We start from the raw sequence: 25,963 nt of genomic DNA, 5'->3' as shown, positions 1-25,963 counted from the left end.
GGAAGTTCTCAGTTCATGTACTGCTGAAGCCTAGCTTGAAGGATTTTGAGCATTACTTTGCTGGCATGTGAAATGAGCACAATTGTATGGTAGCTTGAACATTCTTTGGTATTGCCCTTCTTTGGGACTGGAATGAAAACTGACCTTTTCTAGTCCTGTGGCCACTGCTGAATTTTCCAAATTTGCTGACATGTTGAGTGCAGCACTTTAACAGCATCATCTTTTAGGAACTGAAATAGCTCAGCTGGCATTCCATATCTCTGCTACCTTTGTTTGTACAGTAATGCTACCTAAGGCCTACTTGACTTCACACTCTAGGATGTCCAGTGCTAGTTGAGTGACCACACCAACGTGGCTATCCAGTTCCTTAAGATCTTTTGTACAGTTCTTCTGTGTATTCCTGCCACCTTTTCTTAATCTCTTCTGCTTATGTTAGGTCCTTGCCATTTCTGTCCTTTATTGTGCCCATCTTTGCATGGTATGTTCCTTTGGTATCTCCAATTTTCTTGAAGTGATCTCTAGTCTTTCTCATTCTATTGTTTTCCTCTGTTTCTTTGCACTGTTCACATAAGGCTCACTGTTCACATAAGGCTTTCTTATCTCGCCTTTCTGTTCTCTGGAACTCTACATTCAGTTGTGTATAACTTCTTCTTTCTCCTCTCTTCTTTTCTCAGCTATTAGTAAGGCCTTCTCAGACAACCATTTTGCCTTCTTGCACTTTTCTTTGGGATGGTTTCAGTCACCGCCTCCTGTACAGTGTTACTTATCTCTGTCCATAGTTCTTCAGGCACTCTATCAGATCTAATCTCTTGAATCTATTTGTCACTTCCACTAAATAATCATAAGGGATTTCATTTAGGTCATACCTGAATTGCCTACTGGTTTTCCCTACTTTCTTCAATTTAAGTCTGAATTTGGCATTAAGAAGTTCATGATCTGAGCTACAGTCAGCTTCAAGTCTTGTTTTTGCTGACTGTATAGAGCTTCTCCATCTCTGACTGCAAATAATATAATCAATCTGATTTCAGTACTGACCACTGGGTGATGTCCATGCGTAGAGTTGTCTCTTGTGTTGTTGGAAGAAGGTGTTTGCTATGACCAGTGCGTTCTCTTGCCCTGCTTCATTTTGTACTCCAAGGCCAAACTTGCCTGTTACTTCAGGTATCTCTTGACTTCCTACTTTCGCATTCCAGTCCCCTGGGATGAAAAGGATGTCTTTTTGGGTGTTCTATAAGGTCTATAGGTCTTATAGTTCTGTAAGGTCTTATAGGTCTTCACAGAACCCTTTCAACTTCAGCTTCTTTGGCATTACTGGTTGGGGCATGGATAACTGCGATGTTGAATGGTTTGCCTTGCAAACAAACTGAGATTATTTTGTTGTTTTTGAGATTGCACCCAACTACTGCATTTTGAACTCTTTGGTTGACTATGAGGGTTACTCCATTTCTTCTAAGGGATTCCTGCCCACAGTTGTAGATATACTGGCCACCTGAATTAAATGTCTGTTCTCGTCCATTTTAGTTCACTGATTCCTAAAATGGTGATGTTCATTCTTGCCGTCTCCTGCTTGACCATGTCCAATTTTACCTCGATTCATGGACCTAACATTCTAGGTTCCTATGCAATACTGTTCTTTACAGCATTAGCTGTAAGTGCCATGCCTAAAATCACAAGATTACTTTAGGCCAAAATTTTCACTGCATGCAGGTTTTTTGACTCCTGGCCCATAAACAGCTTTATCTCGCCTGCATGCATTGTGCTCATTAACAGCATCAACCTTTATTTTTGTTTAGATTAACAGACTTTATTCATATATGGTAATAAAGATATGATATAGGACTAGAGATACATACATATGAGGTTCTTCCTTGTACTATATTTAGGCAGAAAATCTTAGCATCTATCATATCTTTCTTTATTAATGTTTATTAACACTTAAAATGACTCTGGTCTTTCTAGCACCATTGACAAGCCTTATCCTTTCTTTCGGCTGCACCAGGTCTTAGTCGTGGCATGAAGGCTCTTAGTTGGAGCATGCGGGATCCAGTCCACCTGCCTGTCCAATGGTAGGACTCCACACTCCCCATGCAGGGGGCTCAGGTTCATCCCTGGTCACAGAGCTAAGATCCCACATGTCACATGGCGTGGCCAATAAATAAAACCCTTATAACTGCTAAAAATTTTCCAGGCATATGACTTAGAAAATTATAGTTTTTGTTTTGTAGTTAATATACAAAATATTGTGTATATTATACTTTTTAAATATTGTGGTCACAAATGAACCTATCTATGAAATGAAAATAGAATCAGGGGCACAGACAATAGACTTGTGGTTCCCAAGGCAGTGAGGAATGGGAGAAGGCTGGACTGGGAGTTTGGGATTAGCAGATGCAAACTGGTAATATACAAAATGGATAGACAGGGTCCTGCTACATAGCACAGGTAGCTGCACTCCATGTCCTGTGATAAACCATAATGGAAAAGAATATGAAAAAGTGTGTGTATGTAAAACTGAGTCACCTCGCTATACAGCAACAAGTAACACAGCACTGCAACTCAACTATACTTAGGAAAAAAAGGTGGCCAAAAGCCTTATGATAAACGTTTCCATCCTGAGCTGTCTTACGTGTACAGTGCAGTAGCAGTGTTAACTGTATGCACACTGCTGTGCAACAAATCTCTGGTGCTCTTCATCTTGCAAAACTGAAACTGCACATCCATTAAATAATTCTCCCCTTCCCTCCAGCCCCTGGCAACTACCATTTTATACTTTCTAAGAGTTCAACTATTTTAGATATCTCAGATATCTGTGATATCTGAATATTGTGGGTTTATTTCATTTAGCACAATGTCCTTAAGATTCATCCGTTTCAACATATGACAAGATTTCCCTCTTTTTTAAGGCTGAATAATAGTCCACTGTATGTATATGTCACATTCTCTTCATCCATTCATCTGCTGATGGAAACTTAAGATTGCTCCCACCTCTCAGCTATTATGAACAAGGCCACAATGAACATGGCAGTATAAATCAGGGGCTACGGTCACCTCTGTTAAGTCCACCTCTGACATGACTCCAGCCTAAAAACATACAGCTTCTGACTCCCAATTCACAGCTCCTTCCACAATCTCATTAACATTTATTCAACAAATGCTTGCTGACTGCCAAGTATGTAGCAGGTATGTGCTACGTTATTGGTCTTGCTCTCAGGTTGCTCAGTCTAATGGAGAGCAGCAAACACAACAATTAAAGTACAGTGTGGTTGTTCTGGCAGAGGTTAATTACCCAGCCTGGCTAGAGAAAGGCCTCAGAGAAGAGGTCCTAGAGGAGATGACACATGAGCAGAGTTCTGAATGGTGAGCAGGTGTCAGCCATTATGTGACTAAGGAAGGGCATACATGTAAAGACATCTAGAGAAATTAGGTTATTTTAAAAGAACTGCAATCCAAGCATTTTAGGGATCTTGGAGTGCTGCATATGGGCTTCATTTCCATGGTGCCAATTGCTGTAATACCTCAATGACAGGCTGCTCCACCAGGCCAGCAACACGGATGCTGCTCCAAAGTTCACTGAATACCACAGCGTCTTACACTGCTCTGCTAGGCACAGTAGTTCTTCACTAACTTAAGGGCCTTGAGTACTTAACTTGCCAAAGTTCAGCCTGTGAGTTGGGACGCTCTCAATTAGACTGCGCAGAGTGGGCCGCCAGAGTGCTGATATTTTTCATCATAGAAACATCATTCTTCCATCCTCAACTCACCAATAACATACAGCGCTTCAAAAGAATGCTTAATATGAGTAAGACACATGGAGGCAATGCACAGTGTCTGATGGGACAATAAAACTCACGACAAGGCTCCACACTGTTCAACTCTCTCCCTTAGAATTCAGAAGTGAGATGGTACTCATGGGATGTATGGTATTATGTGTATTTGAAAAATGAAGTCAAACCTTTTCTGACAGGAAGCTGATTAACCAGACAATGAAGACTGATTCTGCCAACTGGGTTACCTGGTAGGCACTGGCAAACAGTGAACAAGTGACAGTCACAGTTCTAAGGTTTTGATGAAAACATACCTGAAGTGGATAAAAGTATTTATCAAAAACTACTGCCAAAGGTGTACTGAAGTGAATAATATTTTTATTTTCCCAATCAATTTTGAGTAATTAGGTTATACAAGATCCTTCTAAATGAAAGAATAACAGGTATAATCGACAATCAATTGATAAGATTTGGTAAAGCCTCTGTTATATTTCTTGGTGAGAAAGTGAATGACTGATGATGAGATTATCCTTTTATAAGTCAGATGGTCTCTAATTTTCTGCTTTCATTAAAACTGACAGTGTACCTAACCAAGTTGTTGTCTAATTAACAAATTAATTTTTGATGATACATATCACTATGTGATTTCGGGCATACAATTCAAATTTCAAAAACTTGAACATTACTAGAATTAAATTTCCTCCTTTCTTTTATGCTTAGGCAAACAAGGATTTCTTGAACTTAAATTTGTAAAGACAAAAAAATAGGAATAGAATTAAAAACTGTCATTTTGTCAATAAGTAATATTCAGCCACAGTTATGTGAACAAATTTAGGCGGAAAAGCCTCCTCCATCTCACTGAGAGGCAAGTCTAATAAACCTGTACTTTTTTTTTTCTTCAGGGGAACACGTGAACACAGTCCCCTACTACCACAAATTATGCAGGCGAACTTCCCACGTCTGGGGAATTGCAGGAGTCAGCACATGTGGAGTGCGAAGGACTGACCTGGGAAAACCACTTTGGTGATCGCCAGATAAGTATAATAAACCTGTACTTTTCTGCATAAGTTATTTATAAAAATGCATAATGCATGTTGTTTGTTGTATACTAATTTACTATAATAACTTATTAAAATATCAAATATATATAACACATATAATCTTATAAATGCTACTATATTCTTTTGTATCAATCAACTTTTTTTTTTGGATGCACCATGGGGTTTGTGGGATTTTTTCCTCTACCAGGGATCGAACCTGGGTCCTCTGAAGTGAAACAGCAGAGTCCCAATCACTAGACCACCAGGGAATTCCTTATAAATTGACTTTAATAAGAGCAGAAAGGGAATTCACTGCATAGTTTTAATAACCTATAAGGAAAAAAGAATCTGAGAAAAAATAGATACACATGTGTGTATGGCTGAATTACTCTGCTATGTGCCTGAAACTAGCACAACATTGTAAATCACCTATACTTCAATAAAGACAAAGAAAAAAGAAATGCAAGTTTCAAGAGAAAAATGTCCGGGACGTCCTTGGTGATCCAGTGGTCAAGAATCCACCTGCCAATCAGGGGACACAGGTTTGATCCCTTGTCTGGGAAGATCCCACGTCTCAGAGCAACTGGGCCCACGCGCCATGACTACCGAGCCTGCACACCCTACCTAGCCTGTGCTCCACAGCAAGAGGTCACGGCAACGAGGGGAAGCCTGCGCACCACAACTAGAGAAAGCCCACGTGCAGCAAAAGACCCAGTGCAGCCAGGAAAAATCAATTAATTGAAAAATGAAATTTCTGTTATAGAAAAGCATTCTTTAAGTGGCTGACAAAAGCACATCACTAAAGTTTTCAGATTCCACTAGACATTTTTTAAAAGTGATGTAATCATTTTATTTTAAAATGTTAACATTTATGATTCTCTGGAAGTTATATCCTCTGCCGCTATAAATAGCATTTTTGCCCTTTTCTCTTTTTAAAACAGCTGATTCACATTAAACATACGTAGTACTTCATGTGTTACATAAATGTTCTTAGTTCATATATTTCATTTAAATTGAGTTATGGTAATTTAGTATACTATTGATCAACACGACATATGCATTATAATTCTGATAAGCTTAAAATGTCAACAAAAATCTGTCAGGGAGGTTCACAATGTTTCAAAATTATTTAGTCCATACACCCAGTATCAAACATAAAGCTTTTTGTGATATGACTCCTCCCTTTCCAGTTTTATCTTCCAGCCTCTGGCACTTAAAGTCTTAAATTCAAAGAATTAGTCACTGTCATGGTTTTGTGCTTTTGCCTAGTTTTCCAAAGGGATCAAAATCCTATTAGATGTTCCCTGCTCTTATGAGTGCAAGCCCACATGCATATTAAGCTATTAAATGCTTGGAAACCTCCTCAATAAAGGAAACTGTTTAAATTTGTTTATTCCAGTATCACCCAAATCTGTGCAACTCTAGAACTCTTTTAATAGCCCATGAAATTAGTGCTTCATGTTAACACCCTTTGGGAAAACATCTGGCAAAATATTAAGACCCACTTTAGAAGTAACACTTTCCAAACTTCACCCAAGGGTGAAACTTCACCTCTCCTAGTATTCCCATAGGTTTTACAGCCTTCAACAGGGCTTTGCGATGACTACATGACATAGGTCTGGCACCACAATTCCTGGTTCCCAGCAGGAGTTCAATGTTGGGTGAACAAATGACCAACTCAAAGATGGAAATAGGGACTACCCTGATGGTACATGGCTAAGACTCCGCGCTCCCAATGCACGGGTTCGCTCGCTGGTTGTGGAACTAAGATCTCACATGCTGCAGGACAGAGCCAAAACAAAAAGATGGAAATGAAGAAAAGGGGTGGATAATTCCCAAGCCCCTACTTTGGTTGACTGGACAAGGGAAAATACTCTGAAGAAACGTAAGACTGGCAAGAAAAGCGGAGAGTCCCTTTTGGATAACGTGGGAATCAAAGTGGAAATGTGCAGTACACAGCTGCATTTGACCCTGGGTAGAGATGTGAAGAATCTATTATAGGTGATAGATGCATGAAAGAATCAATGACATTAACCCTAGAAAAGAAAACTGAGTGAAAAAACTAGGGAACATGACTATTTTAAAAGTGTCCAAAGAACATTTCTCAAGCCAAAAAACTTGGAATTCCCTTCAACTCCCTCCATGTGCCTCCAATCCAATCCATTTAGCCCCTCACCGCCCTCCGTCACCTCTGCCTTCGGAAGCTCTCCAGAACTCACCTCCTCTCCATCTGCACTACCACGAACGGCTCCAGCCTAGACCACTGCAAAAGCCCGAACTGCGCCCACTCATGCCCAGACCGATCCCACCCTCCCTCCAGCATCAGAGTGGCCTTTAAAAAATGTCAGATTATGTGATGTTTTCCCTTCAAATCCTGCACTTGATCTGACCCTCGCTTACCCAGCTCTCACACCAGCCGACTGCCGGCTGCTCTGCCCATACTGTCGCTCCTTTCTGTCCTTCATGCAAGCTCAGAAGGTTCTTGCCTCAGAAACTTTCTGGTGGTAGTTCTAACTGGAATGTTCTTTTCTGAAACTTTCAGCTGACTCATTACCTTCTGTCATTCAGCCCAAATTAAGACAGAGCTGCTACTATCATATCTAAAACTGCTACTATAAATCACTCAGAATCACATCACTTTACATTTTTTCTTAGCATTTATTATAACTTAAAATTAGTTTTAAAAATTATTGATCTCTCTCCATGAGAGCAGAGTTTCAGTCTGTCTTGTTCACTGCTGTATCCCTAGCAACCAAAAAATGTTCTGACCTACAGTGGGCACTCAAATATTTTTTGCATGAATTAATAAAGGAAAGCAGGAGGAAAAGTCAGAAAGCTGGAAAGAAAATCAGAAGAGAGTAGAAGCTAACAGAAGAGTCTTAGGAAGGAGGAAGTCAAAAAGAATGATGACTAAGAAACCACTGAATTTGGCAAGTCCATCTTTGGTGTCCTTTAAGGGGCAGCTTCGGAAAAGTAGAAGAGGCAGAAGGCAGATTACAATGGGGAAATGAGCAAATGGGAAGTGCGGTGGAAAGGGCAAAGGGAAGGAAGGAGCTAGGACACTATTTTGAGGGTGAGAAAAGACAAAAGAAAGGAAAAGATCTGCTCATGCTTCAAGCTAAAGGCAAGGACCCAGTGGAAAAGGGGATACTGATAAAAAAGGAAAGATGCTAGGACAAGGTCATGAACGTTCTAGGAAGAAATGCAATCCTGAAGCCATGTTACTCATCTTTTCTCTAAAATTATCCCACAATGTCTGTCATGTTCAGAAATACCTACTCTCTGAAAATAATTTATTATTTATATAATTCTTACATAGGCTCAGTCTACAAAATAATTATTAAAATTCTGCACATCTTTAACTCTTAGAAGGTACACACTGAGGTGTTTGGGGTAGAGAGGTGTGCAGTGTCCTCACAGATGGTTCAGAGAACAGAACTTTTAGGGAGATAGAAAGGTAGAGAGGACAGAAAGAGTATGTGTGACACGATAAAGCAAATAAGGAACGATGACGACAATGGGCAGAATCTAAGTAAAGGTAAGCAGGTGTTCTTCGCACTATTTGTGTAGTTATGTATAGATAAAAGTTAAAAAGAGAGTGACAGAAATATTATTTCCTAAACAATTAACAGTGTATTGGTAATTCTTTCCTAACAAACAATATAATTTCCTAAACTAAGCAGGAAAGGCAACTTCCATGAATGGCTGACATGGAACTGTCAAATTTCTTGGTAACTATTACAACAACTTAAGAAGTAAGCAGCAAAAGTATGACAACGCTGTCCAAGGGGGCCAGGCATAAACCTTTGTAACATTTTACCAAAAGAAAATGTTGAAGCTATTGTAGAAGGCTATTTTCATGACAGAATTAATGTTTGTATAAAGTGAGTGGTAATTCTCTATTATTTGGCATCCCTAATAAAAAGAAGTCAATCCTGTCACTAGAAAATTACTGTTTGGTTTTCAATGAGCACACGCAGTACAAACAAAACCTAATAAGGTCATTCCTTGACAACTAGAGTAGAAAAAGTCTGAAGCACAGTTTCTGATTCATCTGTAACAGTATTTACCGTAAATAGATATTGGTCAAGATTTTGCTGTAGTGGAATATCCTAAGAAGGGGGAAAAAACAAGCAGAGAGTGGACTCTACTAGTAAATTTGATTTGATCCATTTTCACTTGTACAAACGGTTTGCTGATGGTAACTTTGCTAGGAAACGGATGCCTAAGAGTACTACAGGACTTTTGGAAAAAATAAGAATAATATTCCTTATGTAAGGAGTATTGGGCTTCCCTGGTGGCTCAGCTGGCAAAGAATTCACCTGCAATGTGGGAGACCTGGGTTCGATCCCTGGGTTGGCAAGATCCCTTGGAGAAGGGAAAGGCTACCCATTCCAGTATTCTGGCCTGGAGAATGCCATGGACTGTATAGTCCGTGGGGTTGCAAAGAGACAGAAATGACTTTCACTAAAGAATATTAATTAGATCAAATACATACACAGAATTGTCAAAAAACAATAATCACTTTCTCCCCTCCATCTCTGTGGGCAAAGCTGTGCTTTCTCTCAAGGCCAAAAGGCAAGAACTCTGCCTCTCTCTGAACTGAAGGAGCCACTAAAACGGGTTCTACTAGACACTCATCTTCCATTCCTAAAACTTCACTCCAAAGCCAAAGAGCTCACCTAGAACCGTGTGGAGACTGAAGTTAACAGGGTCCCTCTTCCTAGCAGGGAGGCAGTAGAGCAATTCCATTCTAAAGTTTAACTCAGGAAACCCACGGGTCAAGGTTTAATGTGATAAGACACCAACATAACACGACACACCTGATCACCCAAAGGAGTAGCTAACAGGCCAGGCTCAAGTTCTAACACACTCAGGACTCATTTCTCTTCAAACAGCATGTCCAACTTCTCTCTAGTAGTTTAGGGCTAAAAATATCATAGAGGATCTAAATTCTTACTCTTGTTAAACAAACTGAATCACTACTAATGTATATTCTAGCGGGTGTTCAAGGCAACTATTTGTGTGTAAAACTGAGATTTTTTTTTAATGGGCTTTCACTATTTACTTAAATGGAATGACCACCCAAAATCTGAAGTCCTTCCTTTGAGCTGCACCCCTCCGTGTCTCCTAGGGCTTACAGTCTAGTTTTTCAAGACACTTCTAAGGTAGCATGCAATGATGTGCTTAAAATATTTAAAACAGCACAGGCAATGCATTTGCTTAATGTTCTGACAAAGGAGATTCTAATTGCTGTGGAGCAGGGTAAAAACTGGTTTTAAAGAGGAAGACGAACTGGACCTGAAGAATGTCAAGATTCTGAGAGGTGACGGGGTGGGTCTTACAGGCAGCCTCCCATTTATGAAGTATTTTCACCTTGACACTCATTTTTTTTGAATCTTACAAGAATCCCAGAGGAAGTCAGACACATCTTCAATTTACAGAGAAGAAAAGTGAGGACGAGGAGTCCTGACTATATAAGAATTGATAACAATAAGCAATGAGATGTCCAGCCGTCCTGACTGGTGTGGGAGAGAATAGGAAAAATAATACAAATCGAGCATAGGGCCTGTGAGGGTCATAGCATTTAAAGGGTTAAGACTAAATACCTGAAAACTAATTAGGGAAGAGTACTCCCAACAGCCCGGTGAGACCGAATAAAGGCGTGAATTATAAAAATACACAGAAATTAAATTGGTAGCGTTTGTTCTAAACTTTAAATTACCAAGAAAACAATAGCAACGAACCTTCTAAGTAGTTTCAGGAAGGAAAACCTCTAAGCAACAAACTTCCCTAGCACTACTGAGAGCCCAAAAGGGTGTAATAATTTACCAACAAACTCTAATATCATCAGAGGTTTTACACAGGCTTCTAATTAAAACTGGAACTGCCAAAAATACTGCTGTAATCACAAATCCACAAATTTCAGAGCTGCCTAAACAAAGAATTCTTTTGTACATCTATGTCTTTACGAAGATTTCCAAAGATTCTTGACTTTCCATTCAGAACAGTTTCATTTGGTCAATTGAAGTCCGTCTTATTTCCATATTTAAGCCCTGACTCTGCAAAGAGCAAGGACTCAAACAACAGCTGCAGAATAAATGAGGCCATTATCACAGGCAACTTTAATGCCAGTCTGTTCCAAAACAGAGTTCTCAGAATTTCGAAATCAAGTCTGGAAGAAGACTGTTTCACCGCCCGTTCACCAGCCTTCCCTGCCGGGGCCTTAAGGTCGGTCCTCAGGATCCTGTTTTCCCAAGGCAACGCCACAGTGCCATTTCCCGCAGATGACAACCGCTCAGTCCCAGCCATGTTAGCCTCCCCGGAGCGAGACCCAAGGGGGCTGCGGGCACTGGGGCAGGCTCAAAGGGCCCTGGGCGGCGTGAGGGGCAGCATCTCCAGAGAAGGGGCTGCTCCCCGGGTCCTACTCACCGCGACTGGGAGGCCGTGCTCAGGGCCGTCGGCAGCATCGAGGCGCGGGGCCGCCGCTGGCGCCGGGGCCGGAGCTGGGGCCGGGGCGGGCGGCTGCCGGTGCTTGCCGGCGCGCTTGGCCTTGGCCTGGATGCAGCGCTGGTGAAGGGCGAAGGTGTGCTGGCGCTCGAGCTCCAGGCGTTCGGGCGATACGGCCTCATAGCGGGCCTCACAGGTGCTGTGGTGGCGCCGGCACAGCTCGATGCGCCGGCGGAGGCGCTCCATGACCGCGCTGTGCCGCGGCAGCGCGAACTCCGCCATGGGGCAGGTGGGCAGCACCATGGGCCGCGGGCTGCACGGGCCAGGCCCGAGGCGGGCCTCTCGGGCCGGCTGGCACTGCACGCCCCGCTCTCCGCCGGCTGCCCGGCTGCCTCACGGCCACGCCATGGTCCCGCGAGCTGCGGAACGGGCTCGCGCGCGGCGGGGGTCTTTCTCAGGCCCCGCTCGGCCCAACCCGGGCAGGCGCTTGCTGCCCACCTCAGGCCTCGGCCTGTCCCCGCCGGCCCGGCCCCATTGTTTTCCGCGCCGCCGCCGCCGCCATCTTAAAATTGTTTTCGGGGCTCTCGGAAGAGGGCGGGGCTCCGGCAGCCGACCCTGCCGTCACAGCTGATGAACAGACACTGCGGCCAATTAGAGAAGGAAGAGCGGGCCGCCCGAGGGGCGGGGCCGCGCACACTAGAGGCCCGCTGGGCTGTTCCCTTGCGGAGTTTAAAAGGAACTCTCAAAGTCAGGCGGAGGGAAGCAGCTGGGCGGGCTTCGGCCCTCAACTCTCAGCTGAGTGTGACCGACAGAAGCTGGCTCTAGACGCCGCCTCACGCGAACAGGCCTTTCCGGGTCCGCCGCGGAAAGAGGGGCAGTAGGCGCGGCGTAACCCGCCAGACCCAATGCTGGTCTGGCACCATAGCGAGTCACCATTTTCATACCGCTTCTTAAATTCGGGTTTGATAAGCTCAACAGTAGCCACGCTTTTTCAGTGTCATCGGTTTTTCTTCGACCTCACTTCTCACATTCAGCCTCACAGTTGCTAAGAATCGTACTCGAGCTGAAGGTTCCTTCATGCGCTGTTCTGAATCGAGAGTATCTGCCCTTATATCAAAGTATTTCAAAAATTACAACTACTAAAAGAAAAAAAGCCGACATGAAAAGGATATGAAGTCTCCTGGGGGAGGGGGTGGGCACAGTAGAACTGCAAAGGATGATGCCTTAGTAAACAAACAAAAAAAAAAAAACACGGGGAGCCTGGCCTGCAAGTTTTACGTTTAAAAGATGGTCTGTTAGGTAAAACTGAATCAGACGACAAAATCCAACTAAAAACAATTACACTCTAGTATTATACCTAGTAGGCAAAGGAAGTGGGAGACGGGGTAAAAACAGGAGCAATCAAACTAGACAGTCTGTTGGGTCAAGAGAAACTAGGGTGCCAATACCTGTTGGCACCCTAACTGCTAAAGACAAACAGGAGGTGCCAAAAGGCTACAAAATGACACACCATCGACAGCTCAAACATTTGGTACAGTAACTTCTTACTAGGCCAATGAAAATGTTTTAAAAGCAGCAGAAAAAATCAAGTCTTTATTCAAATAGTACTTGTTTTTATACAAATGCTGTAAAAAATACAAGTGACCCACCAAAGCAAAAGTGCTTAGGGCTCATGAACACCGTAACAGTCCTGCTTTTACCATTCTTCAAACATAAATTTTACACCAGACTTAAAGTTCCTTTCTAATGGGAAAGATAATTGTAACTAGGAGCACTACATTTTGTGTACTCTCCAGAAAGCAATTCAAAAGCCTAATACTACATAAAGTTTTGACCTAATGTTCTAAAATATCCCTAAATAGGAATATAAAAGATGGAGTCTGATTCCAAAAGTCATTTATTTTTGAATAAAAATTTTGAAGTTAAATGGTTTCCATAATCTACAAGAATATTATCTACAAATCACCACTCTTCTTCTGAGGTGCTAGTCATCCTATACAACTGAAATTACTGAACCCCAATCCAACAGGAAAAAGATGCAAAGCCTACTTTGAATTATATTCGCCTTCATGTGGTAAGATGAAGTAATAACTATTCTACTGTTCATAACAGTTTGTGTATTAGCAAACTTTCCTGTAGTAGCCAATTAATGGAAGATTAACCCACTCCTGAAACAGTAAAACAAATTGAAGGTTATTTGTGAAGTTCAGTCAAAAGCAGATGCTTAACACAGGACTTTAATGGAACACCATTTAGTAAAGCCAACAATCTGAGAAAAGTGGAGTGTGTTATGGTTAAGAGAAATTGAGGAACACATCTGATGCAGTGGGCATTTTATATCAATGGGGCAGATAACCAGCATATAAAATAAGTGCCTTTTAAAGAGATGAATACTGCTGCTGTTCGTTCATTAATGTCAGACTTCTAATTAGGAGGCTGCATCTTCAACAAAGTGGAATACAGAACCAAGAAAAGACTTTTTATTTAGCTTTGTTTTTTCGTGGGTTCCCCCCAGACCAAGGACTAGGGGGGAGGGTAGACAAACATTGCTGAATTACCCTGGATATGATAAATTATCTTGCAAATGAACAGTCTACTGATTTATACTCATTATTCCACAACTCAGCTGGAAGAAACCGTAAGGGAAGCATGACATACAATGTCAATTCAGGGTGAAGGCGGCAGACTTCTAGAATGCAACGATCCCACACGCTTACTTCAAGGAGAAACCTGCAGACATATTTTCAGGTCTTGCTAAGTAACTGTTTATTTGCACTCAATACATTTGGGAAAGTCTGCTACATAGCTAAGGTCACTGTGACCACAGAATGACAGATGAAAAAGGATAAAGCACTGAACAGCAAGAAAATGCATCCCACCCTCATAAGAATTTAAGTGAACAAGTAAAAAATTGAAGATAAACAGATACAGCCTTCATCTTTTATGAATATACTTCCTCCCCAATATCTCCCCAATATAAACACTCTGGAGTGTTTATATATTCAGTGCAAGAAACAGTATCATCGGTACATTTGCAACACCTCTGAAGAAACAATAAAGCTAAAAAATAAAAAAAATCTAGTTCTGAATACATTTCAGTGTGGTGTAATAATGATATTATTACACTATAGTGATGGGGGAGAGGCTCTGATAGCACCCATCTGCATTCCACATGAAAAAACAGACCTAAGCTCATTTATTAAAAATTCTACAAGCCACATTAAAAAAAAAATTGAACAGGACTGCTTTATCATGTAATTTAAGACAACTGTTACATGAACTGCAAATAAAGATTTAAAAGGTTAGCAGCTACAAAAATCAGAAAACTCATGCTAAAAGTCACTCCCCCCATAAATACTTTTAGCCTGTGTTCAATTACAGTCAATTCTGAATTGGCTCAACTCTGGATTAGACTTCTGAAGTCTTTAAACGGAGTAAAAGAAATGGTAAAGATGACGGATAGCACTCTATCCTGTACTTTGACCTGGAAAGGTGTGGGTCTGCTTAACAAAGGAAGAAGAAACATACACATAACCACAATAAAGCTTAACACTATGCAGAGCTTATAATCATCTTTAGCAAGGGACTGCAAGCTGCGCTGTGAAGACAAAATGCATAGCAGAGGAGAAAGCTCTCGGGAATTTGGGGAACTTGAGAAGGTAAGACAGTGTCAACAACGTGGAAGATGTGATGAAAACATCTGCACCTACTCTGGAGCTCACACACGGTGGTAGCTCCTTGAGAAGCCACCTGCGTGAGAAGGCTGGAGCCCAGACGCTCCTGGCGTGTGAAGGATGGCATGATGCCTGAGTGCCATATATGCCACCTCTTCCACTAACTGCAAAGCTGTGTGGGAACTGAGCTGTTCCAAGGGCAAGAGAACACACATACTTTATAGTCTAACCAACAAGTGAAATGCTTTTTCTTTTTGTATGTCTATTTTTAATATAACTTAAACAATCTTTACTTAAATTTGGGCTTCCATCCAATCACTCTCACTTTCCTTAGGAGGCACTGAATAATGGAAGCAAGCAAAACAAGATTATAACCACAAATGACTACATTTTAAACAGGATTATCAATTAGGGGACAAAGACACTTAAATGTTTCATAATACCAAACTTAAAATCAGTTACAATTCACCAACTTCAAATTCATTCCCCTAACATTTTTAAAGGTTGGTTTTATTTCTGCACGGACAGATTAATATATTAAATTAAGCCAAGATTTTTAAAGACTGGCAAAGTTCTATCACTCTATTTTAAAAAAACAAACATGTTTAAAAACAAAAAAAATTACAAGTTAGTTGCTTCATGTTACATTTCACAACAATTATGTTAAGCTTTTCTCTCTACAGAAACAGGGTCCTTTATGTCACAACTCCAATTATTTACTGCTAGATGTTTAAAATTACACGGGCGAGTGTTCAGCTGGGACCTGCTGATGGTGGTGCATCGGAAGGTTTTTTGAGTTTCAACCCAAGGTGTGCCAGGTCCTTTCCTAGGACCCACACTTGCAGGGGGAGGGGAGGGAGAGAAAAATCACAGGTCAAGTTCTTAAGATTGTTTCACTCTCTTCTCGGCTTTCTGTTTCTTGGTGATCTGTTCAAAATTTCATCCTCCTGTTGGTTGAAAAAACAAGAAATTCACTATAATTAGCATTTTTTTTAAAGTAAAAATTCACCAAGTTTTCAGGATCAACCAGCTGAGTATAATTCATTTGAGGAAAAACAAACAAATGATTAGAAAAAAATGCACCAAAAACAATGATTGGGTCAGTGGTGGTAGAACTGTGCATGTGTTATTATTCAGTCTTTGTTTTCCATAAATGTGCACTTTTCTAAACCTAACCCATCAATATTTTCTTTAAAAAGGACCAAACACCAGGCTATCATGTGTTATCCTGCTTAATCCTGAATAATCCACTGGTCTATGGACATATTAGTCCCACTTTGAGGCTGAGAAAGCACAGATTCATAAGGACTAAAGGCTATCCAAGCCCAAGCAGAGTTCATATAATATTCAAGACTACAAGCCCAGGGACTTCCCTGGCAGTCCAGTGGTTAAGACTCCATGCTGCCAGTGCAGGGAGCACAGGTTGGAACCCTAGCTGAGGAAATAAGATCCCACATGCTGCATGGCACAGCCTAAAAGAAATAAGACTACAAATCCAGTGCTTTCTACGCTACGCCCACTTATTGTGTGAGGAATTTTGGGGAATATGAAAATAGACTGGCCCCTACCTGAAAGAATTCTGCATTCTAGTTGAGACAGAATATATCCATTGAAAATATAAGCAGCATTGACCTTTATCAATAGAAGGGCAGAGTTGTGGTAGCTGGAAATGAAAACTGGGTAGTTTCCAGAAAGGATCAGAATGAAAGAGAAGTGCTGAGAAAAGGGACCGTGGTGAGAATGACATGGACTATTTTCCTTCCCTCATACCTCATATCCAATCCACCTGACTGGATCAGATCCAGTCTGTCCAATCCGATCAGAAATCCAGATCAGAAACTCATGTCCTTCTCTATCACCCTGCTCAGAGCCACCATATCTTGCCTGGATTAGTACAGTAATCTAACTAGGCTCCTTGATTCTCCCTGGTCTGCAGAAAACATCAAAGCCAGAGTAATCAGATCCCATCGGTCCTTTGCCCCGTAGACTATGATGCCTGCCTATTTCACTAGCAGGAAAAGCCAAGTCCCATACAACAGCCTCAGAGGCCTCCCCCAACCTGGAGCCCTCCCCATGTTCTTCTTCTCCATCCTCGTAATCTACTGGCCATGCTGGCCTTCTAGACTACCATTTCAGGTCCTTTTAGTGGTGGTTTGCTCTTCCAAGAATTCTCTTCCCATGGACATCTCCATGGCAAAGCCTCTTACCTCTTTCAAGTTTTTGCTATGGTGAGGCCTATCATCTTTAAAATTATGTACAACTCACTCTGCTCCCAGTACTTCCAAAACCTTTTTCTGTCTTCTTTTTATTTTTCATAGCTCATTGCTTTTTATCATACTGTTCATTTACTTCCTTAAAATGCCCATTGCTTACTGTTTCCTTCCACTAGAATTAAGCTCCTCAAAGGTAGAGTATTTTTGTCTTGTTCACTAACAATTACTCCAGACATATTTACTGAATGAATGAACAAATGAATTCATCAGCAAGAGGGACAAAAATTTTAGAATGCAGTGATCTGTCCAAGAAACAGTTTTAAGGGCACAGTGAGGAGAGACAGTTGATGAAACAGAACTGTAAACAACTGAAGCTACCATTACTAGAAAGCACTTTATTAGTCTTCCTTGCCTTCTCCTTATTACAGAAAACCATTTTCAGCACAGAAAGTATTTTTGAGATTCAGATATAATTTAAAATTAAAAAATTGAATTTTTTAATGCTAAGAATCCCACTTTTACAAAATTGGCTATAACAGAATCTTTACTGTCGTAGCCACTGAAAACTATCTTATGAAAACACTCTCCGTACGTGCGCCTTCCCCTGAGCTGCCACTTTCCATTACCTCTGCTTTAGGCTTCCTGTCGTCCTCCTCTTGACTGACAGTGTCACCATCTTCTTCAACATCACTTTTCTGCTTCTCTTCTAAGAAGTCAAAGTAAAACAACTGAGCAAAATCTTACACTTATTTTTTGGTAACTAGAAAACTAGCATTAGAACACGCTTCTAGAGTCTAAAACAATCCTGACAGTAACGTGCGTATAAGAGTTTGAAGCAACATCTTAGGGTGCTGGCTCAGAGCAGATATTTTGGGGTCTACTTCTTACCAAGTTTCTCTTCACCGTCCTCCTCTTCATCTCCCTTTTCCTTCTCCTCTTCCTTTTCTTCTTCATCTTCCTTCACATCTGGCTGAGGAGCATCAGTCTTTTTGTATTCCACAGGGCTGGCCTGTTTCTGAAATATTCCCCCAAAGCACAACAGGTTTGTTCATATTTTATGTATTATATTACCATGTAATTATTGAATGCCTATGAGCAAAGTTCTGTACAAGTGGTATGCTGGAGCAGGTACAATGAAATGTGTAAGAAGGAATTCCTGCCTGAGAGCTTCCTCTCCAGTGAGCATGTGTGGTTCAAGTAGAAGGAACAGTAGAAGCAAAGGGGTCAGGCAGGAATGTGTAAGTCTAGCTAGTCAAAGGTGACTGAGCTAACAAATATGCAGAATAGTGGCAGAGGATAAAGCTGGAAAAGAAGATTGGGGATCAGGTTACAAAACGTCTTGAATGCAGTATGAAGCACAAGTCTCTTTAAGCAGAAGTAGAGGGCCTAAACAAAATTTTCTTCTTCTTTTTTTAATTCCATATAACAAAGACTAAACAAGAAAAACTACAATCAAGGCTGTATTACTCCTGTATGTGGTGTTTGGGGGAAAGGGGGAATATTGAAAAGAGAAATGGATAATGAGAAATCAAAGACTGAATTATGAAGTATATGAACAGAAACAGGTATGCCAGCAGGAAAATCTAGTTTGTGCCCAGATGGGTCAGTTTCATATCTAAGTTTTTTTTTCCCCCTTCTTTTCTTTCAGAAAGCTGCTGCCAAATACGAAGGAGAGCAATACACTAGACTAGCAACTGAGGGGCTAACAATCCTACTTCCATCTGGGCACAATAAATGGCCACTGAAAATAACAGGGTTTCAGAAGTCAGCACCAAATGTGGCCCAGTCATTACTGAGCTGCTACAAAGAAAAACCTCTGCCAATATATCTTGGTTATTTTTAACATGGTAAGAGTGAATCAAAATAAAACAAAACAAAGCAATGGCAACTCATACCTTTCCAGAACAGCAGAAGAGGATGACAAGAAACACGGGCAGAGCCACAGTCAAAATGTAGACCACCCAGAGCCACGGGCGCTCCTCAGCTGCCTCAATCATCTGCCCCACCACACCTGGCTGGAAAACAAGACAGCACTCATTTCAGGGTCGGCTTCTGACACTAAATATAGGCAGTACTGTCCCACTGTTAAATTCCTGCATGGCACTGCTCAGACACCATTTTCTCAGGATTCAAGCCTAGATGTCCACACAGTGTAAAAAGGAAATAAAAGTCTCAGTTTTCCTGCTGTCTTTATCAACAAGGGTATTTCTCTTTCCTAGGTGTGAAAGCTGGCTTCCCAATTACCTGCAAAGTTTCTTAACCTCAGGGATCAGTGAATGAAGAATTTCTTTTTCTTAGTGTGTCTCCAATTTTCAATTTGGCCTTATGACCAATTATTTGAAAACTCCACTTATTTAATAAACCAAGATTCAATATTTAAGAGTGCATTAAAATAGATCCTAAATGGAAAACTTTGTTAAATCTTTTTTTTACACTGTTTAAATTGGAGAATAGTTGATTTACGATGTGCTAGTTTCTGCTGTACAGCAAAGTGAGTTAGTTATACATATATCTCCTCTTCTAGATTCTATTCCCATATAGGTCATTAAAGAGTGTTGAATAGAGTTCCCTGTGCAGTACAATAGGTTCTTATTAGTTATCTATTTTATATATAGTAGTATATATGTCAATCCCTGTTAACTGTATTTTAACACAATTTTAAAAGAAATAAAAAAAAAAAAAAAAAAAAGAAATACCATGCATATAACACAAATATAGACTCTAAAATCTTTGTATTAACCTAATGAAATCATGTCCAAAACCCCAGTATTTTGTCTTCAGTCAACACAGGTCACACTTTCTATGACAACATTCCCAAATAGGGAAAAGACAAATCTTAGAAGATCGCTCTTCACAACATTAGCAATTAGTTACCTATAAAAGAGATAAATGCACAAGAAACAAGGAAGCACAAACCTCAGAAGCCCCATCTGCAGCTTTCTTCAGACCCCATCCATCATTGGCCCAATCGTCAACTACTCTTCGATCACCACAAACAATAAAGTTGTCAAAAAAAATGTCCGAAGTCATAGACCACAGTTCTAAACCAATAGCACTAAAAGGAGTCATTTTGAAAGGCTCTAGATCTTCAAAGAAATCTGGATTTGGTATTTTCCGTGGTTTCCAGATTCCCTAGAGAAAGTATTTAAAAAAATCATTTCAGTAATGATCAACACAAATTTATAGTGAACCTAAATAAGATGAATTCTGCATTATCTGTGAAGTAAGTGCTGACCGTGTGAAACTTAACAGGAGGAAAACAATAAATGCTACTAATGCCTCTAAGAGGGCTGAACTCCAACTACCTCCAATTTCTACTTTCAGTTTCACCCATGACCTTGATTCAGACCTACACCTTGCTCTACCTGGCACATTCCAAGAGCTTTCACTCTTATCAACTAACTGCTGGTAGGCGTGGGAGCATAAATCAGAACACACTTCTTCAACCAGATATTTCACCTCAGACAACTACCTAGAGAAACAGTTACCACATATACTCAGACAAGTACAAGGAAAATCACTGTAGCAAGGATTCTAAAAGCAAATATGGAAATTCACCTAAATGGCCGTCAACAAAACAGCTAAGGGGCAACTTTTCTTATTGCCTGCACAACTTAAAATACACTTAAAACAGAAAAGTATACACAGTCTATATGTAGAGATACAACTTACATTTCAAAGTAAGCTGTAAAGTAGAAATTAATGGTTTTAAATAATCTGACTGGGATAGAAACAGAAGTGAGACCAGGGTCGGAACTGTTACAGAGCCACGGTAAACCTGAAGCTTTAAGGTATCACCACCGGTATGATCATCTCATTTGAGCTTCAGCATTCATAGCTGAAGATACCGAGGTCAAACAACGGGCTAACTCATGGTCAGGACCAACTTTCACCACAGTCCCCTATCCACGCTACCAGAGACTGCCAGTGTGGACATTTACGCTGGAGCACCCCACCACATGGCAGCAGGGCGTCCAAACCACACGTCTTCCCTTTTGTTTGTTTTTAAGTTATAATGCAATTATGAAAGCTCGTCTTTCCACTTTTTAGGTTCATCTTTTCAATACAACACATAAGTTCTCTCGTAATTCTGAAGTTTACTTTGTTTTTAATTCAACTGTTTGCATATAGAGGATCAATCTGTGGCAGCCTCACTACACACTCGAGAACTATCTGAACACTAAGAGCTCAATGAAGCAGCTCAACCATCAGGAGGTACCAACCTGGTAGTTAGGGTTGTCAATCATGGGGGGCTTCCATCTGCCCTTATAATTAGGGTTGTCAATCATGGGTCGCTGCCAGACACCGCACCCAGGGGCCGACTCACACTTAGGGTTGGCAATCTGAGGAGCCTCCCATTCTCCGTCCATATCTTCATCCCTGTGGAGACAGAAACAAACTACAGGTGGATTCTGTGAAGCAGGACTATGAAAAGCTACCCTAGGGCTTCCCTAAAATCCTGTAGGAATATTCAGCGGCATACTACAAAGCATCATTTTGTTTCTGCATTTCCAGTAACAAAGGATTTTCTGTGATAGATACATTAAAAAGAGAGATGAAAATGTAATCAATTTAGTTTGTTGAGCTCTACACTTAAGTTTGAGCAGTTGAATACTGGAGTGGGTTGCCATTTCCTTCTCCAGGAAATCTTCCTGACCCAGGGACTGAACCCGGGTCTCCCGCGTTGCAGGCAGGTGCTTCATTGTCTGAGCCACCAGAGAAGCCCTGGCTGCATTCAGCACTGACTTTCACTTCAGTAAAAAAGCAGGCGATGCTAAAGTGAGCCAGCGCCTCCTACAGGCAGGCACTTTACCGTCTGAGCCCCCGGGGAAGCCCTGGCTGCATTCAGCACTGACTTTCCCTTCAGTAAGAAGCAGGCAATGTTAAAGTTAACCAGTGCTCATACCAGTCCTCCGGCCTCTCTGCGTCTGGGTCAGGCACATACTCAGGCTCATCATCTAACCAGCCTTCGGGCTTCGTAGCTTCTTCATCTGGAATCTTAGCAGGGGCATCTTCATCCCTTAGCACAAAAGAAAAAGACAATTAATGACAACACTGGCCACAGAACTACAATGATGACAGTGTGGTCCCACTTTGTGAAATAGCTCCTCCTAAAAATAGCTAAAATCATATGCAAGGGCCTAGTATGCAGAACTGGAGAAGGCAGTGGCACCCCACTCCACTACTCTTGCCTGGAAAATCCCAGGGACGGAGGAGCCTGGTAGGCTGCAGTCCATGGGGTTGCTAAGAGTCAGACACGACTGAGCAACTTCACTTTGACTTTTCACTTTCATGCATTGGAGAAGGAAATGGCAACCCACTCCAGTGTTCTTGCCTAGAGAATCCCAGGGATGGGGGAGCCTGGTGGGCTGCCATCTATGGGGTCACACAGAGTCGGACACGACTGAAGCAACTTAGCAGCAGCAGCAGCAGAGGATTTGAATAAACATTTCTTCAGATATACAAATGCCCAAAAAGCACATGAAAATATGTTCTATATCACTAGTCATCATTTTGAAATGCAAATCAAAACCACAATAAGATACCACTTCATAACCAGGAGGATGACCATAATGAAAAAGGACTGATAGTTTAAGTATTGGCAAGGATATGGAAAAAAATGAAACCCTCATACACTGCTTCTAAGAAAGCAAAATGGTGCAGCTACCTTGGAAAACAGTTTGGCAGTCCCTCACAAAGTTAAACATAGTTACCATGTGACCTAACAATTCCACTCCTAGGAATACACCCAAAAGAAATGAAAATGTATATTCACCCCAAAACCATTCATCTGAATGTTCATAGCAGCATTATTCACAACCATAGCCCAAAAAGGGAAACAACTTAAATGTCAATTAAACAAGGAACGGGTAAATAAAATGTGGTATCACCCACAGGATGGAATATTATTCAGTCACAAAAAGAAAGTATCAATTCAAGGTTCCACATGGATGAGTCTTAAAATTATTATGCTAAGCCAAAGAAGCTAGACACCAAAGACCACATATCTTATTAATCCTATATCCAGAATAGTCAAATCCGTAAGAAAGTAGATTAGTGGTTGCCAAAGGCTGGTGGAAGAGAGAAACGGAGGAAGTAACTGCTTCGTGGGTATAGGCTTCTTTTTGGGTGATAAAAATGTTTTGGAATTAGTGGTAATCGCCGCACAACACTGTGAATATACTAAACCAGTAAACTGTACATTTTAAAAGGGTGGATTTCAGCGTGTCAATTATGACTTTACAGTCACCCTTCTAAGTTTATCAAGAAGTACCTAATTTCAAAGCTTCATGCAGTTACTGTAAGACAGTGCCACTTTAGCTGGTAAGCAAGGACATCTATTCTTGGTCAGGGTTATGCTTGTTTTAGAACTATGCTAGTTTAAAATTGTGTTAGGACTAAAACTTGTCTATCATTCAGCTGACCTTTTAAGCTGAACATTTACTTCTCCTCCCCCACAACAAAACAGCTAGTTAAGGAATACAATACTGAACAAGGGGAGCCCAAATCTAAACTCACCCTTTACACCAGTGCAGCACCTAAGTATCAACTAGAATTTCACTATGAAACCTAAGAGGATGGTTTTATAAATGGAAGGTCAGTTTTATCATTTCTCTTTGTTCACTTTCTAACATTTCCACAAGTCACCATACCAAGAGTTCAAACAGGGTCATATACAAGAGGACAACCCACCTGTTTTCATTTCTTACCACTCTTCAATTTGCATCCTACATAAAAGACCGCTCAATTTCCCTCATGTGTGTTAAGCTTGCTCCCGTTCCTCTACTTCTGCACATGATATTCTCCTTCAACCAGAAATACCATTTCCCATCTTTACCAGTTAGTTATCTCTTGCCCGCTTTCAATTCTCAATTTAAGAATACTGAAGTTTGGTATAGTTGGTGCTCTGGTCACCATGGAAACACATATTAGATCATTCACCATAAGCGTGCCAACTTCAGTTGCCTGTCTCACAACTACGGTGAGAGCTGTGCAGGCAGCTATGTGCCTGTGGCTTTGTATTCCAGTGCCCAACAGAGAGTAGAGATCTCCTGAGTACAGTTTAATAGGAGAAAGGTTATTTTTCAAATTAAAATTTTAGGACTCCAGCTTTAAATTGAATTGCAGAAGCATGGGAAAGGCCAGGCCAAAAGATGTGGAGTTTTGCCACAAACCAACTGCGTTGCCACAGGCAATCCCTATCATTAGTTTCAGCATCTAGTAGCCTGTAAAATGGTGTGAGGCAGTCCAGATGACCTCGGCAGCCCTGCTGATCACCATATGGTCACTTCTATTTTCAGCTATAGTAGTCTGCATTTTTCCTAACATTTAGACTGCATCACAGATTATACAAATTATCACATTTCAACCATCATAAGATTGCTTAAGCCACATGAAATATATGAAATGCTCCATTGCATTCAAAAACAGACTCACCAGTCATCTGGTTTCACAGCATCAGGATCTGGTATTTTTGGTCTTTCATCCCAATCTTCAGGCTTCCGGTCTTCTGGGTCCTCAATTTCACGTGAAGGATTTACAGGAGGAGTCATGTCATTTAACAGATTCCCACTGTTAACAACAGATTGGTCCACTAATATTTCAAAACTATTATCTGGATTCAGGACTGAAAAAAATTAAATGCAATTTTAAAAAGTTAATTAGCCACTCATTCCCAAGTTTTCTTTACCACAAAGGATCATATTTCTAACAGAAGGCAGAAGCATGGAGTAATGACTTTGGGTATTAAGAGTCGGAACATGGTCATGGAGGCTCAGGCAAGTTTGTAGTCTTTTCCTTATCTGTAAATCATAAACATTAGTTCTTCAGGCTTTTAGAAATTAAACAACAGGTAAAATTTTAAAACAACAAAATATTCCATGAACATGGAATATGAACAGAAAAACATCAAAAACCCAAAGATATGCAAAGTAACTGCGATACTGGTTTGTCACAAATGGGTACACACAGGTCAACAGGCAAATAAGTTTTCTTATTATAACCGTCCCCCAGTAGAAAAGGCCCATTTCCTCATCTTCTGAGTCGGTATCAGTTCCAATCACACAAACCTTTTATTTATTAAACCACAAATCTACTCAGGTTGTACTTTTGGACTCCAGTGAAGAATGCAAATATAACTTTAAATCTATAAAGGTATCTTAAGTGGAATTATGATAAAGCCTGGATCCTACAACTAAATGTCTAATAGGCAAGTGGCTAGATCACAGCACATCCAGAATACTGTGGAAGATAACACAGTACTATCCTGCTATCCTAAACGATAATGAAGGTGATCAACATTATCAATGAAATATTCTCATAGAAAATTCTCACACTTTTGTGAAGAGAAGAAATAAAACATACTTGCTACTGCTAAGTCGCTTCAGTCGTGTCCGAATCTGTGCAACCCCAGCGACGGCAGCCCACCAAGCTCCCCCATCCCTGGGATTCTCCAGGCAAGAACACTGGAGTGGGTTGCCATTTCCTTCTCCAATGCATGAAAGTGAAAAGTGAAAGTGAAGTAGCTCAGTCGTGTCTGACTTAGCGACCCGGTGGACGGTAGCCTACCAGGCTCCTCTGTCCATGGGATTTTCCAGGCAAGAGTACTGGAGTGGGGTGCCACTGCCTTCTCTGTTAATATAAAATTATATGTGTTTACACATATATACATATGTATTCACATATGGCCAAATACATATCACAATGTTGATATTTCAGATACTTTAAATGTCTTTTTTCCTTTCAAATTTCTATGCTGAATATGTATACTTTTGTTATAAAGAAAAAAAGTTATTGCATTCTTTAGGAAAAGAGGCATGACT

At 40.9% G+C, this 25,963-nt stretch overlaps 2 protein-coding genes across 2 annotated transcripts in view; both read right to left on the bottom strand.

Annotated features, from left to right (window-relative positions):
* MAML1 (mastermind like transcriptional coactivator 1) overlaps positions 1–11,841 on the bottom strand; it is a 64,204-nt gene extending 52,363 nt beyond the window's left edge. Inside the window, exon 1 of the mRNA XM_005893439.3 lies at positions 11,237–11,841. Coding sequence (XP_005893501.2) covers positions 11,237–11,557 — 321 coding nt within the window. The 5' untranslated portion in view covers positions 11,558–11,841. The remainder of the gene's footprint in view (positions 1–11,236) is intronic.
* Positions 11,842–12,816: 975 nt separating this feature from the next.
* CANX (calnexin) overlaps positions 12,817–25,963 on the bottom strand; it is a 33,281-nt gene continuing 20,134 nt past the window's right edge. Inside the window, exons 8-15 of the mRNA XM_005893432.3 lie at positions 24,579–24,768; positions 22,048–22,161; positions 21,365–21,521; positions 20,058–20,273; positions 19,037–19,156; positions 18,030–18,156; positions 17,768–17,847; positions 12,817–15,875 (exon numbers count right to left, since the gene is read on the bottom strand). Of these exons, the coding sequence (XP_005893494.2) occupies positions 15,822–15,875; positions 17,768–17,847; positions 18,030–18,156; positions 19,037–19,156; positions 20,058–20,273; positions 21,365–21,521; positions 22,048–22,161; positions 24,579–24,768 (1,058 nt within the window). The 3' untranslated portion in view covers positions 12,817–15,821. The remainder of the gene's footprint in view (positions 15,876–17,767; positions 17,848–18,029; positions 18,157–19,036; positions 19,157–20,057; positions 20,274–21,364; positions 21,522–22,047; positions 22,162–24,578; positions 24,769–25,963) is intronic.

The sequence above is a fragment of the Bos mutus genome, chromosome 7 (genome assembly GCF_027580195.1).
Source record: "Bos mutus isolate GX-2022 chromosome 7, NWIPB_WYAK_1.1, whole genome shotgun sequence".
In the NCBI taxonomy this organism is placed as follows: Eukaryota; Metazoa; Chordata; class Mammalia; order Artiodactyla; family Bovidae; genus Bos; species Bos mutus.
The sequence above is the reverse complement of the archived record's forward strand: the minus strand, read 5'-3'. Positions and strand labels throughout refer to the sequence as shown.